The sequence below is a fragment of the Gopherus evgoodei genome, chromosome 1 (assembly GCF_007399415.2).
Source record: "Gopherus evgoodei ecotype Sinaloan lineage chromosome 1, rGopEvg1_v1.p, whole genome shotgun sequence".
Lineage (NCBI taxonomy): Eukaryota > Metazoa > Chordata > Testudines > Testudinidae > Gopherus > Gopherus evgoodei.
In genome coordinates this window covers 269,897,777-269,916,423 of record NC_044322.1, presented here as the reverse complement: position 1 = coordinate 269,916,423, position 18,647 = coordinate 269,897,777, and the positions used below count along the sequence as shown (strand labels likewise).

At 50.8% G+C, this 18,647-nt stretch overlaps 1 protein-coding gene across 1 annotated transcript; it reads left to right on the top strand.

Annotated features, from left to right (window-relative positions):
- Nucleotides 1–2,710: 2,710 nt before the first annotated feature.
- Nucleotides 2,711–17,891, top strand: SLC16A8 (solute carrier family 16 member 8). The gene is made up of 5 exons (XM_030546151.1): nt 2,711–3,059; nt 7,013–7,326; nt 8,002–8,145; nt 9,540–10,412; nt 14,681–17,891. Exons 2-5 carry the CDS (start codon nt 7,098–7,100, stop codon nt 15,067–15,069), a joined length of 1,635 nt encoding a protein of 544 aa, XP_030402011.1. The 5' UTR covers nt 2,711–3,059; nt 7,013–7,097; the 3' UTR covers nt 15,070–17,891.
- The last annotated feature ends 756 nt before the right edge of the window (nt 17,892–18,647 follow it).

Below are 18,647 nucleotides of genomic sequence, written 5' to 3'. Positions count from 1 at the left end.
CTACAGACTTGGGCTTGCCCTACGGCTCTAGAAATAGCTGTGTAGACCTTTGGGCTTGGTATGGAAACCTAAGAAGCTGGGTCGGCTTCAGAGCCCGAGGCGCAATAGCAACCCGGCTAGTTTTAGCGCTGTGGCAAGAGCCCAAGGCTGTTGACCTGGGCTCTGAGACTCGCTGCTGCAGGCTGTGTAGACGTGGTGCCTCAGCCTTGCTAATACGTGTGGCTGTAGTGGCTGAACCATCTAGATAAATCTCTGAGTCTGCTGCCTCCACCCACCTAAGGGACCGGGAGTTTGCTCCTCAGCCTTGCTATGGCCCTTGGTGCTGGGTAAAATGGTGGGAAAGGTCTCCAAAGCTCTTGCTACCTGGAGCCACTTGCCTGCTTCACTTGGCCTCACCAACTCTCCATCTCATTTAAAATCTCCCTTCTCCTGTGCTGCAACCTCACTCAAGTCTCCTTTCCTTCCTTTGAATTCAGCTTCACAGCAGCACCGAAGGCTGTGGCGTGTTTTGAGCCGTGTCCGGTTCTTGTGAAAGCCACTGCCCAGAGGAAAGCTGTAGTGTGTGTGTGAGAGAGAGAGAGGCAGGCCTGCAGCTGCTAGAGCTGTGTTTTTAACTTGTACATGCTCCTTGCCCACTCACCTTGGCTATTCTGCTCCTTCCCTGCAGGCAGGCCCTCAAGAGCAGAGTAAGAGGTGGGTGAGCGCCTAACCTGACACTGAGCACCTGTGGGGGCAGCAAAGTTGTGTGCTCCCTTCCCGTAGCTGAGCGCAGGGCACCGCCCTGCTGAGAGAAGGCCTGGGGGTATCTGGGAGGCAGGGTGGTGGGGTTTCCTAGGGTCAGAGCACTACTGAGGAGGGTGATGTGGCTGGAGAGTGGAGTGAGTGGTGCCCAGAGAATGGCAGGGAAGGGGAGGGAGGTGAGCTCTCCCAGTACAGACCGTCGGCACCGGGGGGTATCTAGATCTGAAGGAATGGGGGTCCTACTAACCCTCTCCCCATCCACCTCTCTGCACTGAAATGTGGCACCCCCCTCGCTTCCCCCCCGTTACCCCTGCACAGAGTTTGGTTCCCCTGGGAGAATCGGTGGCGCCAGCCCCTTGCTCAGGTGTTGAGTTTGAGAGTCACCTTTTAAACCTGCTTTAATGAAAATATGCCTGGCCTCCCTGTCTCCGGCTGGGTCGCTGTGGTGTGTAGGGGGTGGGGGGGGGTGTCCTTCCCCGCCCTCGGTGCTTCACGAGGCCTGCACACAAACACAGCATTGTTGTTTTGAGCTCTCCCGGCGTTGGGGAGAGACCTGCTGTGGCTGCTTTAGCCAATTAGCCTTATTAATAGATATTAACTCCCCCGCCCCCGCAGCTCCCCAAAGCCCCTCCCGCTCTCCTCCCTCCTACTCTGTTACCCCAGCCCCCCCTCTTGCAGGAATTTAGAGATGGAGGAGGGGGAAGGAAGCTAAGAAGCTTAGTGGATTAAACCATAGGCCTTTCACTTCTGGGGACCAGGGTGTGCATGTCTTCAATCCTTTGGCCACACCTGGGATGAGTCTTGCCACTCTCAGTGGTGATTTCAGGTAGAAAGCAGACATCTGATTTTATTATGGTGGCTTAACCCTCCCTCACTCCCACCCCAGCAGCCCCACGCCCCCTCCAATCAGCTGCAGAGGCTGCCTGAATTCTGCCCTCCCTGGGGCTTTGCTTTTTTTAACGGTTGGTGACTGTAGCATTTCTCCTGGCGCTCTACGTGCACCGATCTCCCCAGCATGGCCCCAGCATCCTAACGCCAACGGCTCTGCCTGCTCTAGGTGAGTGCTGTCTGGAGTGTGCTAGACGGCCATCCCTGCCCTGCATTCACTTGGCTTTTTTGTGGCGTCTGCAACAGAAGGGAGCCCTGGCCAAACCAGCCCTCCAGCCATATGCCACGAGGAGACGGGAATAACTCATGAGATTTTCCACACTTCTTAAAGGGAGAATTTACCCCAGGCAGGTGGTAAGGAGGCTGTTCAGGAAGGCCTCCATGTTCCTCCCCTGTCTATCTACTAGCATATGTGGCCCTCATCAGCATTGAATCCAAGCACCTGCTTGCTACTTCAGAGCATTTCCTGAATGGCCCACTCTCTGCTCTGCTTCCTTTGCTCCATCGTTGCACCCTGTCTCCGTCGCAGCACCTCCATACTCCAGCACGGCACCCTTGTCCTGTAACTGCACCCCACCCCCATCCCCACAATGCCCTGCTCTGTCCCTGCATCCTCTGCACCGTTCACTGCAACACCCCCCCATCCTGCTCCGTCACCACACCTGATCCCCCTCCTTAACCACTGCACCCCCTGCCTCATCCTTCTGCTCCCCCTGCTCCAGGACTGCACCTTCCCTGCCCCGTCGCCTGCACTGCACATTCACGCTCCAGCTTTGTAAAGCTCCTTGATGTTGTTGCCTAGGCTGCTCCATCCTGATAAGCCAAGAGACAAATGTTAAGAGCCTCCCTGCAAAGGAAAGTGAGTGCAGAGGGGAAGCCATAAGGAATCTTTGGGCAGGCTCCCAGCCGTCTCTCTGTGCTGAGCCGTGGGATTACCGGGGCATTCTGGCCCAGGCATGCAGGCTGCTCCTTCCCATTGGCTGGGAAAGCTTCTTAAAAATGGAGGTGGTTTCTGCTAGATCAGCACCTCTGATGCTTTGCCGACCTTAAAACATAAGCAGCTGCTGACCCACATCCACAGTGTAAACACCTTGGGGCTCAAGCTGCAAGCTGTGCTGCACCCACGGACTCCCAGAGGAGAGGACTTGGGTGGGGGTGGTCTCTGCAGCAGCTGGGGATCACTGTCTGACTCCACCAGCAGCAGGTAGTTCAAGAGAGGACCGGAAGCCGTGCAGGATTTTCTGCAATCCAGATTGAAGGGGGGACTTTACTGTCCTGGAAAAGAAAGCAGGCTGCTGCCAGCCATCTGTCATGGAGCTAACCCCGAAAAACACCATCTAAGCTAACGTGCCCCTCCAGGAGCCAAGCAGCACCACACAGATCAGCCCCCTGGACCTCGGAGGGTGAACAGGCAGCTGCCATCCTGCGAGGTTTGTATCCAGATGCACTTTGACGAGCGTTGATTCATTTGGTAGGTTAGTGGTGTGTGCAGGATGTTCTCCTGGTTGCTGCTCAGGCTAATGCCAGTCTCAGGGCATAGCCTATTAATAGGTCAGCCTGTGCCAGGGAAAGCTTATCTAATTCTCTTCTGGATGCTCTCCCCGTGCACCCTCTCGCCCTCTGTGACATGGATCCGCTGCTCTTGGAAGGTGAACCCTGGCACCACCACCAGAGCAGGGACCCCACTGAGCTGGGACACTAGAGGAGAATGCTGGCACTAGTGTGTGGATCCCATTGACTCCCAGTGCCAGTGAGCTCGAGTTGTGGATCCACTCTGTTCAGAGGTTGGGTCTGGGACGACTCCCCAGTGGTGGGATCCTATTGTGCATGGAGGGCGATTCTCAGTGCTAGTCCCGGGGCGGAAGGTAGCCCATCCCGCACGCAAAGGCTGAGAGTGTGACTTTCACCATTAGCGCACTGTCCTTGCATGTGGTTTTTCTAGCACTGGTGGTGAATCTCACCCTGGCATAACTGAGACATCAGCACTGAGCTACAAAGGTGCCGGGTGCTATGGGGACACCTGAGAATGCAGGTGTGATGTGTTGGGTGTTAGCGTTCGGGGCGGAGTCTCTGCCTGCCAATGATCCATCTACTGTAGTGTGTGTTTGAACTGGGAATTGAGTATTTAAAATATCCAAACAAACCTCCCTGGCACTAGAGAAAATAGTAGTGAGCAGTGGTGTGCAAGGCCCAGACACAGTGTACATCAGTGCATACAACCCCCATAGCAATGATCAGAACAGCCAGTGTATTCACTGTGAACTTCTGAGCGGGAAACCTACACGCCCCACACCAGTCTCAGACCCTGGAGTAAATGGCACATCAGACCATGTTTTGCAAATGAGCTGTTGTGTGCCAGAGGGCCAAATCGATGCCCTTTCCTAGAAGCTATTGAACATTTAGAACGAGGAGACGTGTTGTTTATGAACACTGCCTGCCTGCTTCCCAAACCCCCCCTGATCATGGTGCTGGAGCACAGAGGTTTCAAGAAGATTGAGAAACATAAGGGTGGGCAGAGGGAATTAACAGCAACAATCTGGGGCAGATGTCCCTGTGGGTGTGTGCGTTAGGCAGCAGACACTCTTCCAACAGAGCTGCATGCATCAGATGATGCCAGTGGTCCAGGTCCAAGACTGATCTGGGAATCTTAGTTCCATTAACGCACATGCCCTGTAATACAAGCAAGCAAGTTACTATTGTAAGTTGGAGACAGGTTGTGGGCAGAGCGGAGACTGGAATGTCACTAAATCAGCCTGCCGTGGTGCCACTGTTTGAAGTGATCATTTGGAGCAGTAAAAGGTTAGAATTGTTGGTGGTTGACAGCAGAATCTGGGTTTACCCTCACCCCGGGCAGTGAATACTTAGTGTGGAAATGCCTTTCCAACAGCCCGTTTCTACTGCTGTCTGTCACTCATTTGCACTGAGTCAGGGAGACTTGGTTGTAAGGCTCAGATTCTTTTTGGCAGTAGGGTCTAGATAAACACAGCACTGGGGGAGTCACAGCTCCTGAGTTCTAATCCTGACAGTGCAAATGGGTGGCCTTGGGCCAGTAATTTATCATCTCTGTGCCTGACTTTTCCCACCTGTAACACACACACGTGTGTGTGTGTGTGTGTGTGTGTGGATGAATATTAATGGGCTAATGTACATGCAGCACTTTGAACACTTAAGGTGCTGTATGAGCGCCAAGTCTTATGTCTGGAATGATTTTCTCAGTGCTGCTTGGCTGCAGGTAGAGAATGCTAGAGCTGGTGTAGGGGAGCTGGAGCCTTCTATAAATGGGTTAAAACACCAGGCAGAGCTTGCGGCCTCTTGCCTGCCTGTTTTCGGAAGCTCACAGCACACGATGATTCTGTGCATGAAAAGCATTTGGCTAGAACCATCCAAAGGAGACACTGCTTAAAACCACCCTCACAGCAAGATCCCTCTGTCCATTAATTTCCTGTGCGACAGGTTCCCAACAACTGTTGACTAGGGGGCACTGGGCTAGGCTTTGTGGGAGAGGTGCCAGAAATAGCCTTTCCAGCTTCGCTTCAACAGAGCTTGGCCCAAGGCACTTGCCAATAACAGTGTGTTGTGGTAGGACAACTGACCACGCTTTCCCAGAACAAGGGTCCTCCTGGTGGGGGAAGGGAGACTCTGCTGAGGGCATCTGGGGTCACCAGCCCTGAGCCTACCTGTATGTGCTGAGCCTGGCTCAGAAACCTGATTAGTGACAATTGGCCCAAAGCCAATGGTGCCTTCTCATGCAAATCAGTCTTACAGTGCATTGTGGGTATAGCAGTGTCCCTTACCATAGGACCACAGGCAATCTCGCCATTTCGGCTGATGTGATGCTACATAATCCTTACTCAAGTGGTGATTGCAGACACCCAGCCCTATTTTTAGTTGTGCCATATGGACCTGCTGACAGCCTACACCATAACCTATTTAGTTGTGTAACACCAGCTCTTCACCCCCTGGGGGGGGAATTAGTAACCTCAGAAAACTACTGAGGCTGGTTGGTGCTAGAGCTGGAGAAAAAGGCGCTGCTCTCCAAATTGGACTCTTAAAGCACCTTACAAATATGATCACTGATAACACCCTTGTAATAAAGGGGCTGAAAAAGACTCTCTGTTATGCACAGAGAGGGGAGATGACTAGCTCAAGATCACCCAGAGTCTGCACCAGAGCTGGCGATAGAGCTTAGATCTCCTACTTCCCCGTCCTGTGCCTTGTCAAGTGAGAACCTTGTTGGCTCATATGGCACTCCCAGATCACAATGAAGGCTGGGACTTCCCAGGACTGGCTGAGGCAGGGAATGGAGACATCATCACAGAGTGAACTGTCCATCCAATGTACTGCAGCCAGTGACACTGGAGTGGGGAGAGGTGTTTTGGGAGGGGAAACCTGCATTGCCAGGAGAGGAAAGCAGCATGGCAAGCTGTGAGCTAAGCCTGAGGAAATCCACCTGTTCCCTGGAACCTGTCATACCATGTGCTATCCACACCCTGGCCAGGAGTGAGAGAGTGCTGTGTTAGCAGTTATAGCCAAAGCATAGAGTCTGTTCCTGCAGAGACATGGGGTGACCAGGAGAGAGGCTGTGGCCTCCCCATGCTGATGTTACATGCTCCCGGGGTCCATCATGCTCAGCACTGAGAAGGGCCCGATGGGCGCCCTGGCACAGACTGCAGAAGTGAGAAAAACAAACCCAGACTGGCCAGTGGGAGCAAAATTCTTGGCCAGCTTAAGGCTTTTGAGGGAAAGTCACAAGACAGCCCCCGTCCCCCTCCCTAATGCCCCGCCTTTGTTCTGGCCATACCATATAGGTACAGAGCCCTAATCTCTTTGGCATGCAAATACCCTACAGCTTTAGCTTGCACACACCCCTTCAAAAATTTGTCTCCTCGACAGCTCAAAAAGAGGGTGCATGGCGGGGGTTGGTGGCGGATTGTCTGCAGTGTGCTTGCAGGGAGCATGCATGGTGTTATATAGCATGTCTAGGCCCCAACCCAAACTAGAGCCCTGTTGTGCTAGGCACTGTGCAAACACAACTTGAGAGACAGCCCCTGAAGAGCGTTAGCCTAACGTTAGCCTAACTAGACAAGGCAGCCAACCAATGGGAGGGGAACCAGGCATAGAGGAGAGATGAAGGGACAGGCCCAAGGTCACCCAACAGGTCAGTGGCAAAGAGTTTGGAATAGCTTCAGGTCTCCTGCCTTCCACTCCAGTGCATTAGCCACTAGCCCACGCTGCAGCACTATGTGACGAGGGGACAGAGGTCAGAGACAGTGGGAGTAAATATTGGCACAAGTGAACTTCAACAGGCAATGGTGGAGCACCGGGCAGAAGGCTGGAGCTGCCATTGTAACCATGTGTCCTGTATGCTCTTCTCCTCCTGCAGCTCTTGGAGATCTGTGTCCACTGCACACCCCCCCCATTCCCAACTCCCGCTTGGCATTGGGTCCCCCTCCCCCCTAAATTAGGAAATGGGGAGGTCTGACCCAGAGGAGTGCCAGTCGCCGGCTTCAGTGAAGCCCCCAGATGGTGGCTGGGGCTGGATAGTGCTGCTGGGCTGCTTTGTGATCACTGGCTTCTCCTATGCCTTTCCGAAGGCAGTGAGCGTCTACTTCAAGGAGCTCATGCATGACTTCCACGTGGGCTACAGCGACACAGCTTGGATCTCGTCCATCATGCTGGCCATGCTGTATGGCACGGGTGAGAATGCTAGCGTGAGCCCGGCCCCTTTCCAACAATCCCCCACCTTAGCCCTCCCCCGCTCAGACACGTACCCGGCACTGAGTGGACGCCTCCTGTGGTCTTTATCTGTTTCTTTATGCTTCCCAACCCTCCTCTGCACTAAAACCAAATGGGACGGTGGGGCAGGGTGACAGAGACCTCTGTCCCCAGCACCCCTTCCAGAAGGGGGATGAGCATGTAATGTTCCTGGTTTATGCCCCCATGTCTCAGACACCCCCTATGTCTCTGTTGGCATCCTGAAGTGCTCTTTGCCTGCTCGTCAGCTCCATTCCTTGGTCAGCCAGAGCGCCGGGGGTGGGGAAGGGGTGTCCCTCTCTCCCCTTTAGCTGCCCTCACTGAAACGGAGTGTAGCTGTCTCCATATTACACCAAGTCTCTCTTTGCCCCATGGAAAGAAGGCATCAAAGCCAGGTCTCCCTTGTGGCAGTGTGGAGCCAGGGCTACTCTGTCTGGACCCTAGAGCTGACTGACAGTCGACCTCCAGAGCAGAGCTGATGGTGAGGGAGGGCGCTTTCCTTTGGCCTCAGCATTCTGCATTCACGTGCTGCAGGCGTGTGGAGCAGTCTCTCAGTTGTAGCTGCCCTAATGCCTTGTTTTCTCTGGTTCTCACTCTGGCTGCTCGACTTCCATTCAGGGCCTGTGAGCAGCATCATGGTGAACCAGTTTGGGTGCCGGCCTGTGATGCTTGTCGGTGGGCTCCTGGCGTCAGCCGGTATGATCCTAGCCTCCTTCACCACCAACATTATTGAGCTGTACCTGACCGCGGGCATGCTGACAGGTGAGAGTCCTACGGAGGGGGGAGCACTGCAGCTGTGGGAGTGCACCTGTTGGATCCCAGCAGCTTGAGGCCGGGGGGTGGATGACATAGGCAGAGATAGAGACAGAAGGGACATAGATGATGTCTAACTACCACAGTGACTGGAGATGTGTATATATGAAGGCAGATAAGGGAGGGAGAGATGGGGGGGGGCGGGGCGGGGCATAGAGAGGCCTTGTCTGTGCTTCCACTGGATCTGTGTGAGCAAGACACATGCTTAAATGCAGTTTAGGCTTGCAAGCTGCTACCTGAGGGAAACAAGGCAGAGCCAGGAGTTGTGAGGAACACTGGCAGGGATGATGGAGAAATAAAGGGGTCTAAGTCCATGGAAGGATTACATGGCCATAGGGGAGAGAAGTGGAGCCTGTACAGCTTCATGACATGGTTTTCCCCCCCACCCCCCTTTGCTCTGGAGAAACAGAGTTTGGTTGCTAAGGGAAGAGGATTTTTCTCCTTACTGTGGATGTGCTCAGGGAGCTGACGTGGCTGTTGGGAGGACAGCCTGCCATGGCAGCAGCTTTATTGCACTGGCTCTTGAGGCTGGAGGAGGCAAGAGGAGGGGTCCGGGCAGTGACTGAGACTTCTGCCTGCCTCCATCTGGAGCTGCAGAGATGGAATCAGGCTGGCCCAGGGATATCAGTCCAGGACCCTTGTTCTCTGGCTGGCAAAGGCTGAGAGCACTGTGAGGACGATCTGCTCAGAACTCACTGGTTGGCAGGAGAAACACCTTAAGGTCTGACTCATCAATTGATTTAGCAAGATTGGATGGGCTAGAGAGGGAACTCCACCCAGCCGTCTTCATAGAGGCAGAGTCATTGGGGCATGGGGTGGGGGGAACCACTGAGCTCTGAGGGGGCACGTGGGAAGAGACACATGCACTAGGAGGAAGAAGAACCCATAGTAACAGAAAAAAAAAATCTGGTCCATTTAATATTTTCTCTTTGGGATGCAATCTGACAATGGAACAGCCTGAGGTGGGGGTCACAGTGGGACTGATCAAGAGATTAAAGGGTAATAGCGCAAGTAAGGTGATAGTGGAGCAGTCCTGATACAGGCTCTCAGGAGAGGCCTGCCAGTTAGAACAGGGTAGCCAAAGGCAGGTGGCAGTGGGCGGGTCCCAGTGCAATGTAAGCTCTCTGGGACCTGGGCCTGCCTCTGCCTATGAGTTTCATACAGTAAGTCATGTGGGAGAGTCTGAGACTCAGGAAGAGAACTGAACTACATGATGGGATCTTTGGGCTAGGTGTGTGCATGCAGAATCTCTGACAGGTTTGCATTTGTTGTGGTCTTCTTGTCTCTGTTGTCTCACACCCATTACTATCTCCATCTCCTCCTTCCCCTACCCCTGCCCACAGGTCTAGGTATGGCTCTGAACTTCCAGCCCTCCCTGATCATGCTGGGCACCTACTTTGACAAACGTAGACCTCTGGCCAATGGGCTTGCTGCAGCTGGGAGCCCTGTTTTCCTCTCTGCCCTCTCTCCGCTGGGTCAGGTCTTGCTCGAAAAGTTTGGCTGGCGAGGGGGATTCCTCATCATGGGGGGTTTGCTGCTCAATTGCTGCACCTGTGGAGCAGTCATGAGACCTCTCGAGGCAGGCATGAAGCGGAAGATGGAGAGAGTTCAGGACAAATATGAAGCCAAGGAGATGCTGCCCATTGGGGAAAGGGCAGAGGAGGCCATAAGCACCATGGATGGAGCCAAAAAGTCAAAGAAAACCAAGAAGCAGCAGCAGCAGCCCAGGAAAGGGAAGAAGCTATTGGATTTTTCTATCTTCTCCAACCGGGGGTTTGTCATTTACTCCATTGCTAAGTTCATCATGGTCTTGGGTCTCTTTGTGCCCCCCATATTGCTGGTCAACTATGCCAAAGACATAGGAGTGCCAGACACAGACGCTGCCTTCCTGCTGTCCATCATCGGCTTCATAGACATCTTTGCCCGCCCTTCCTGTGGGATGCTAGCCGGGCTGAAGTGGATGCGTCCCCATGTCGCCTACTTATTCAGCTTTGCTATGCTCTTCAATGGCCTGACAGACATCTGCAGCGCCAGCGCTAACACCTACACAGCACTGGTCATCTTCTGTGTCTTCTTTGGCATCTCCTATGGCATGGTGGGTGCATTGCAGTTTGAGGTGCTCATGGCCATTGTTGGATCCCAGAAGTTCTCCAGTGCCATTGGACTGGTCCTGCTCATTGAAGCCATTGCTGTGCTCATTGGGCCACCCTCAGCAGGTATGTTTGTGCTTGAGAGAAATGTCGGTCACCCAGCTGCCCTCCCGGCCTGACACTGGGACTCTTGACCAACAGGGTAACACTAATGGTTAAGTCCTCTCAAGAATTTGGAAGCATCCAGACATTTTAACTGCATATTTCTAGCCCTAACTTTTGATTGGTGGAATGGTATCCATAGTCATCCAATGGCATCGTCGATATCAGGGTGGGGCGAGGTGGCATCAGTACCTGGCATCTGAACGGTTCATGAGGCTGCACCTCTTTAATTCCTTGAGGGAGAGGACATCTAAGCAGATTACTGAAGAACTGAAGGGAGTTGAACAGTTCAACTTCTATTTTTAGAGAGGAATGAATGAGGGACTATTTCATTGCCTCTGTTTGCACAAGTGGGGGGAAAAGATACCCCTGCTTTATTATGTGTGTGCGGGTATATACACTTTCTCTCTCTCTCTCTCTCTTTTTTTTTAAATCAGTTTTTCACAAAATATACAAAACACTGAGCTGGTTTTTCATTTCAATTGTCCCTATAAAAAAAGACCATCTGAAATGAAGAATCTGAGTCCAATTCAATGCACAACAAAACTGATATAACCGGTGTTCTGAGAGATTCTTTTTGTGAATTCTAGTAATTTTGCTCATAAAAAATTAGCAGCTACGAGCATTTAGTTAGGGCTACCTATAGTGGGATCTACCCCTGCGTCCCTTTATCCTGACCAACAGCACCCCCTGCTATTGCTTTGCGTGGGTAAGAAGAGAAGGTTATGTTGTTTTTAAAGCCTGGCAAAAACTGCAAAAAGCATTTGTGAACATTAATGTGACTAAAACCAGCAGCTTCTCATTTGTATTCACAGCCCGTCTGCTGTGTTGCTGTGCATATTCATGAGCGTGACTATTTTTGTTTGCAGAAAACACAAGTCTCATGAATGTTTGGAGCAATACATCCCTGCCAGAATCGTGCACAGGGCTATCTCCAAATCTCTTTTAGAGAGAAGATTCAAAGTCTTTCATTCAATAAGGGAGTGGAGAAGGGGTGTACAGTGAACAATTTGTACAGTGGGGGTGCGAAGAGCCATTGAACCAAACAGTAAACCCTGGTTATGGTGGAAACCATTTCAAGCCAGCAGGTAGGGCAGCACCCCTAGTTCCAGCATCTATGGAGTGGCAATAATATGTAACTAATAGTGAATAGTTTGTTCTCTTCGAAGGGAGTAAAGTGTCTGAAGAACGTGACCAGTTCTTGTAAAAGTCTATTTGTGGATAACATGCAAACAGGAAAACAAGGGCAAATTTATTAAATAATTTATTTGCTGAGGTGTCTCTGGTGTATTATAGGTAAATGCCTACCAGGGCCCAGACTGACAATCACTTTGCTCCTTTTCTTAAGCCAAAATTTGAACCCATATCTCCAGCCATAACATGGCAGTGCATGAAACACAGCATGAATGAGCTCCTCTCCATGCTGTGCCAACCATCCCAATGCCATGCTGAATCACAGAAGATTATGTTTGGAAGAGACCTTAGGAGGTCATCTAGTCCAATCCCCTGCTCAAAGCAGGACCAACGCCAACTAAAGCATCCCAGCCAGGGCTTTGTCAAGCCAGGCCTTAAAAACTTGTAAGGATGGAGATTCCACCACCTCCCTAGGTAATCCATTCCAGTGCTTCACCGCCCTTCTCATGAAATAGTGTTTCCTTACATCCAACCTAGACCTCCCACACTGCAACTTGAGACCACTGCTCCTTGTTCTGTCATCTGCCACCACTGAAAACAGCCGAGCTCCATCCTCTTTAGAACTCCCGTTCAGATAGTTGAAGGCTGCTAGCAAATCCCCCCTCGCTCTTCTCTTCTGCAGACTAAATAAGCCCAGTTCCCTGAGCCTCTCCTCACAAGTCATGTACCACAGCTCCCTAATCATTTCCATTGGCCTCCGCTGGACTCTCTCCAATTTGTCCACATCCCTTCTGTAGTGGGGGACCAAAACTGAATGAAATACTCGAGGTGTGGCCTCACCAGTAATGAATAGAGGGGAATAGTAACTTCCCTCAATCTGCTGGCAATGATCCTACTAATGCAGCCTAATATGCCACTGGCCTTCTTGGCAACAAGGGCACACTGCTGACTCATATCCAGCTTCTTGTCCATAGTAAACCCTCCACTAGCACAGAGGCTCCCAAAATGGGGTCCTCAGCCCTTGGTGATCCATCCCTTGAGCCAGGGTCAGAATATGCGAGAACAGCATTCCCGCATTTTTGCTGCACGGAGGACATCATTTTTGTTCGCCAGATGGCATCCTCCACACAGCATGACCTCTCACACACCATGCATGAGAGCTCAAACTGGCCGGGTGTTCTAGTCACACCAGAATGATTGGGGTCGAGGACACTTAATAAGATGCCAAAGGGGTCGTTTGGGAACCACTGCACTACAGCCTCTGAAGGCAAAAGCAAGGGAGATTTAGGTTAGACATTAGAAAAATCTTTCTGTCAGGAAGGTTAAGCACTGGATCAAATTACCTAGGGAGGCTGTGGAATCTGTCACTGGAGGTTTTTAAGAGCAGGTTGGACAAACACCTGTCAGGGATGGTCTAGATACTACTTAGTCCTGCCTCAGAGCAGGGGACTGGGCTAGATGACCTCTTGCAGTTCCCTCCAGTCCTACACTATGATTGTAGGGAGGAGAGGACCAGACCTATGGCTTAAGTTGGGTCACTGTGAGAACCCTCACTAACAACAACAGTACCTGGCTACTCTTCGCTGATCCAAACAGGAACATGCTTAGTTCCCTTCCCAGGGGGAGTAGCAGGCCCAAGCAGGCGGACACTGGCCCACTTCAGGGAGAGTTCTGAAATAGATTGTGAGACAGAGGTAATGATTCATGGGGCTTCATGAAGCAGCTGTGGTGGCAGGGGAAGGGGACATTAGCTCAGTATTGCTGGTGGGCCTGTCAGAATCCAGAGCTTGGTGCCATGACAGCCAAAAACGCAAAGGGGGGAGAAATAGGCCTTTACTGAATATTGTGTGCAACACCGAAGCAGCTTCTTTCAAGGAAGGAACATGGGAGAAATGGCAACAGAAAGAAAAGGGAAGAATGAGACCATTAGGGGATCTGAACAGCCTGGAGAGGGAGAGATGCTTTGTCTCCTCTCCATTTATGCACAGAGTTTAAGGCCAGAAGGGACAGGTCTAATCTGACCTGTATAACACTGGCTTGAGATCCTCACCCAGTTACCCCTGAACTGAAACCAATAATATATGCTTCCGGAAAGGCATCCAGTCGTGATTTGAAGAGGGTTACGGTTATTTGGGTAAGTCAATACAGAATGGTGGAGAGAGACAAGGACAATAGAGGCATGAGAGAGGGATCTTGGATACTGCAGTAATGAAGCTGGGACCATCTTTATACGTTGAGAGCAGTTTGTTTGTAAAATAGGATAACCAGAGAATAGCTGTCACTGTAACCTTGGCAGAATGGAACTGTGGCTAAGCTTATGTGTTCAGCCTATGCCACGCAGAACAGAATCTAGCCCATAGTGACTGGCAGCTGTAGGGGCCTGAAGGTGGGGGAAGCTTGAGTCTGTTGGTAAACGCAGTTGATCTGACTCAAGGGAGCAGAAGCTGAGTGGGAAGAAAGTAAGTGTCACTTTGCTTGGCATAACCCTGCTTAGCCACTGCTTGGTCTGCAGGGCTTGCTGTGTGTTAAGATTTACCCCCTACTACTCCCTACTCTTTACCCAGCCTGCAGTCAGATGTAGGGTCCAACCACGCACACAGAACAATCCTGACTTTTGCAGAGTTATGCCATGAGCCCCCTAACTTGTGGGACTATTCAAAGACCCCCCCCAATATTGGTTTCAAGCATTATGCCACAGCATTGCATGTGATTCCATTGCCTCTTCTGAGTCGTCATACAGTGATGTTGGGAAGATGGACTGGAGCTGTGTCAGACCACATCAGCATGGTGTCATAATTACTTAACACTTACAGAACAAAGGCAAATTAGTAGCTACAAGCAGTGTCACAGACTCACCTCTTGGATCACATCCCATTTGTTTCTCTCAGCCAACACAGAATGGCTTTCTGTTGTATATTGTCCAGGGTTTTGTCAAGTGTAATTCTGAATATCCCAATAAGCCTGGTTCAGTCTCTTTCCTTAGGAAATTATTCCCCAGCCACAGAGAGCTCATTGAGGTGCTGATCTCAGCAACTTCCATGTCATTGGAAAAGACTTGCTGACAGTCTAACACTAATTATTTCTCATTTGACTATCAGGACGCTTGGTGGATGCATTCAAGAACTATGCAATCATCTTCTACCTGGCTGGCTCAGAGGTTGTACTCTCCTCCCTCTTCCTGGCCACGGCCACCTATTGCTGCCTGAATCAAGAGAAGAAGACACCCCAGCTAGAGAAGACTCCTTCGGTAGGGGGTGGCAGTGATACCGAAGAGGCAGAGTCAGATGCGCAGGAAGTGGATCATGCTGCTGACAACCACCACCTGTCCCACAGCACCAACACTGCTGTTGTCATGACCAGTGATGCAGTGAACCACATAGCAGAGGACCATAGTGCAGATGGGGTTGAGCAGCCTGCGGATGAGGGGGCAGTGCTAGTCCCAGGTGAATGCAACTCTGGCCAGACAGTGGAGAGAGAGAGATTTTAGCAAGTAAAAAGCCAGGACTAAGAGCTAATGCTAAAGTGTGTGACTGGCCTGGTTTGGAGACAAATATATGGGGGAGGGAATAGGGGTTGAAGAGGGAGAGTGTGCTGGGGAAGAAGCTGTTGGGTGGGCAGGGGGGGAGCTGCAAGGAATTTTTCCATATATAATGTCTGTGTAACAGTATACTGCAAGTACACTGATGTATTCAACACAGGCTCAAAGACACTGAAAACCAGCCTCCCCTACAAACTGTCCCTGGGAAATATTTTTAAACAGCAGCAGAGGCAGCCAGAGAACTTTACTTTTCCCTCTGCACTATCACCCTAAGAGAGAGTTAGGGGCTCTCTATGATCATATCTGCTACTACTTACTCAGTCTTCAATGCCTCTCCTAATCTGCCACGGCTGTCAGGGCAGACTCCGCTTCATAGACTGCAGAAGAGGCCACACTATGAACCTGGCTGGAGGGAGGTTGGTTTAGGCTGTCATGGAAGCAGACGATGGTGTAGGGAAAAACAGCTAGAGGGCAGCTACAGGAATTGCCATACTTCATGTCACTCTCTCTGACCTGGCCTCCAACCACAACTAATGCCTTAGAGAAAGGTAGGGCCTTCCCCTTCCTAGGCAATACTAAAAGTGAGGGGAAGAGACTTCATTCTGACCCCAGCTTGAGATTATCTGAGGGGGTGGCAGGCCAAAAGCAAAGTGGTTGTGATGCTTCATGGGCAAGGAGGAGGAACTGGGGGGAAAGCTCTAGTTAAGGGCACAAAGCAAGGAAATAGTCCAACTAAATGCCATTAGCTAACAACTGCCCTGGCACTAAAAAACATACCATGTCCTGAGGGATTATCCATGTTGCAGCAATGGTGTGTGTGTGTGTATGTTAGTTAACTAAAAGAAAACCCCTTATATAAAGGAATCAATGTTCAGGCAGAACAAGCAGCAGCCAGAGGACGCAATGAATGAGGGGGTTTGAGCAAGTAGTAAATCAGGCTTAAGAGATGGATTTCTGGATTCTAAGAGAACAACCTTCCCTCGCATGCTGAAACCACACTTAATCCGTTTTAGAACTGGGTCTACTATTGACACTCCTAGCCAAAGCCCTTCCTTCCAGTTTCCTGAATTACTTCACCTCAAACACCCCGTGCCAACACCTCAAGGGACCTATTACAACACCAAGGGATCAGAAGCCAGAGGGCTGTACGGCAGGGATCACAAGGCCTGCAGAACAGGCATTTCACTTCAGGTCACTGGCTTGAATATGAACTAGGGACTAGTCATTAGAGACATTACTGATAGCCCAGCTAAATGGAATTTGGTGGGGGGGGGGGCGGGGAGAGAGAAGGTCGCACTCCAGCTGCTACTACACAAGTGGTATTGATTTGCTGCAATAAGGACAGTTTTTAAAATGAGACAAGACCTCAATGAGCCAGGGGGCTTGCAACCAAGATGTGGCCCCTCCATCTAGGACTCAGCTGAGACAGAGGAGGTGGAGGTGAGGGAGCAAAGAGCACTGTAGCTACCCCCCTCTGTCTGTGTAGGAGGCTCCGCTTGTAACTTGCAACCAGCACTGTATTCACATTAAAATTTATCTGAACTCCCAAATAAATCTGACCATTTTTGGAGCATCATGATTAGTTAGTTCCTTAGAGTATATTCTCTGTGGCTTTGTTCAATCTTGTACTTTTAAGTGACTCGAGAGACGGAGCCTCCACCACATCTTCTGGGAAACTAATCCAGTCTACAGGGACCTCACTAGTAGTAAAGGATTCCAACTATCCAGGCAACATTTTCCTTTATTCAGTTTCATCTCATGAAGTCTAGTTATATAACGCTGTGGTCAGAGTCTGTCTCCCAACATAGGCAGCACAAAGCTGTAGCTGGGCAGGCCTCTTTTGTAATGGGAACTCAGCAGGAGGGAGAGCTACTCCACACTGGCCTCAGCATAGGGGCCTGGCCAGGGAAAAAGGTTGCCGCTAGAGCATCTCCGGGGGATATGGGCAGCTTGTTGTAACTTACAACAGCCTTCAGGCTACTCTAAGTCCCAGGAGCAGAGCAGTTTCCCTGACCCCCCAGGGGCCACGAAGATGGTATATAGCTACCTCTGCCATGTTCCCTTCCAAGATGCACTGAATATGGCTTATCATAGCTCAGGACCTGGACTGCACTCAATACTTCTTCTCCAACAGCGTTTTCCTATATACATTTGGTCCCTCAAGGTCCTTGATTACTGTGGTTGCTCTTGTCCAACTCCCATTCAAACAGTGTCACCCTGGCCACTAGAACCCCTCAGAGGACAAAGCATGAGGAGTGCTTTTTAAAAGAAAAGTTGGTGCCATCATATTGCACTGTAACACTCCAAATGGGATGCTAAGAAGCCTGCCCTGTGATCTCTGCCAGTCAGAATTCAGAGCTTAGGGAGAGAGTGTGTGGCCAGAGCTGGTGAAATGTGGTTTGCTGGAGCTCCATCAGTGACATTTTCCATTCCTATAAGCTCTCTCTTTGACACAGCTGGCAGCCTCTGCTCACAAGAAGGTCAGGACTTACTGCCAGCTCAGGCTTGAGGGGTGGCAGCTGAGTCTGTGGTTAGAACCTACCACTGGAATAGCAAGGGATGCTGCAGGACACGATTGAGGTGGACTACTGTGTTCTGCAAGGATGTGTTCGCCCTCTAAGCCAAGCCATAGCACACTTAGGAACATAGGACACCCTGTGTAAATAGCCTTATGTAGCATGTACATCACAAAGCAAGGTGCAGTGATGGCCACCATAATTCTGTTCAAGGAGTTAATATTCCCCTTAAGACAAAAGGAACATAGCCTTATGCACAACCTTCATGTCCCACCTCAGGTCCCAGAGGGATGAGGAGAAGCGAACAGATCATGAAAAAGCCAGTGAAAAGGGGAAGGAAAATAGAAATGTTATGTTTTTCTTTATTAGAGTCATCCATCAGCATATTAAAGCCCATTCAAGTCTTCCAGAGGAGCCTAGCCCTAGCTGGCCTTCTTGAGGCACTCACAGAGAAGATGACAACAGAGTCCAGAAACAAAACAAGTAAAAAACATATAAATCATAAATTAATGCCCTTAATAGCCTTGCTCACTACCAGCTGGTACGTGTTATCCTTAGAGAGTGGGGAGAAGTCAAAACCTTCACCCCCAACAGATCACTGCCACAAACAGAAAGCCACTCTATAGAACTGGGACTCCAAAAAGGAGAGAGAAAGGGAAGGGGATTGGGAGGAATCCTTTCTTCCCCTGATTTTTCTTTTTCCCCTTGCCTTGTGTTGGGGGTGAGGAGCCTTAGCTATGAGTTCCAGCTGGGCTTTCCAGCCCAAGGACAGCACAAAATGGGGAACTGAATGGTCATGTAGCTACAGGGCGAGCTGTAGGGTGGAGGTGGGTGATTTAACACTCCATGCTCCTTACATCACGTGTCTAAAATAATCTCCATCTGCAGGCACTGTTTTCCCCTCCCCATAAGACTGTGTGCTGTTCAACACGTTCTCTGACAGAAGGCTGTAGCACCTCCTCCCAAGTTTTATAATGATCACACATCTTGGCACCTATGCACAGGGAGGGG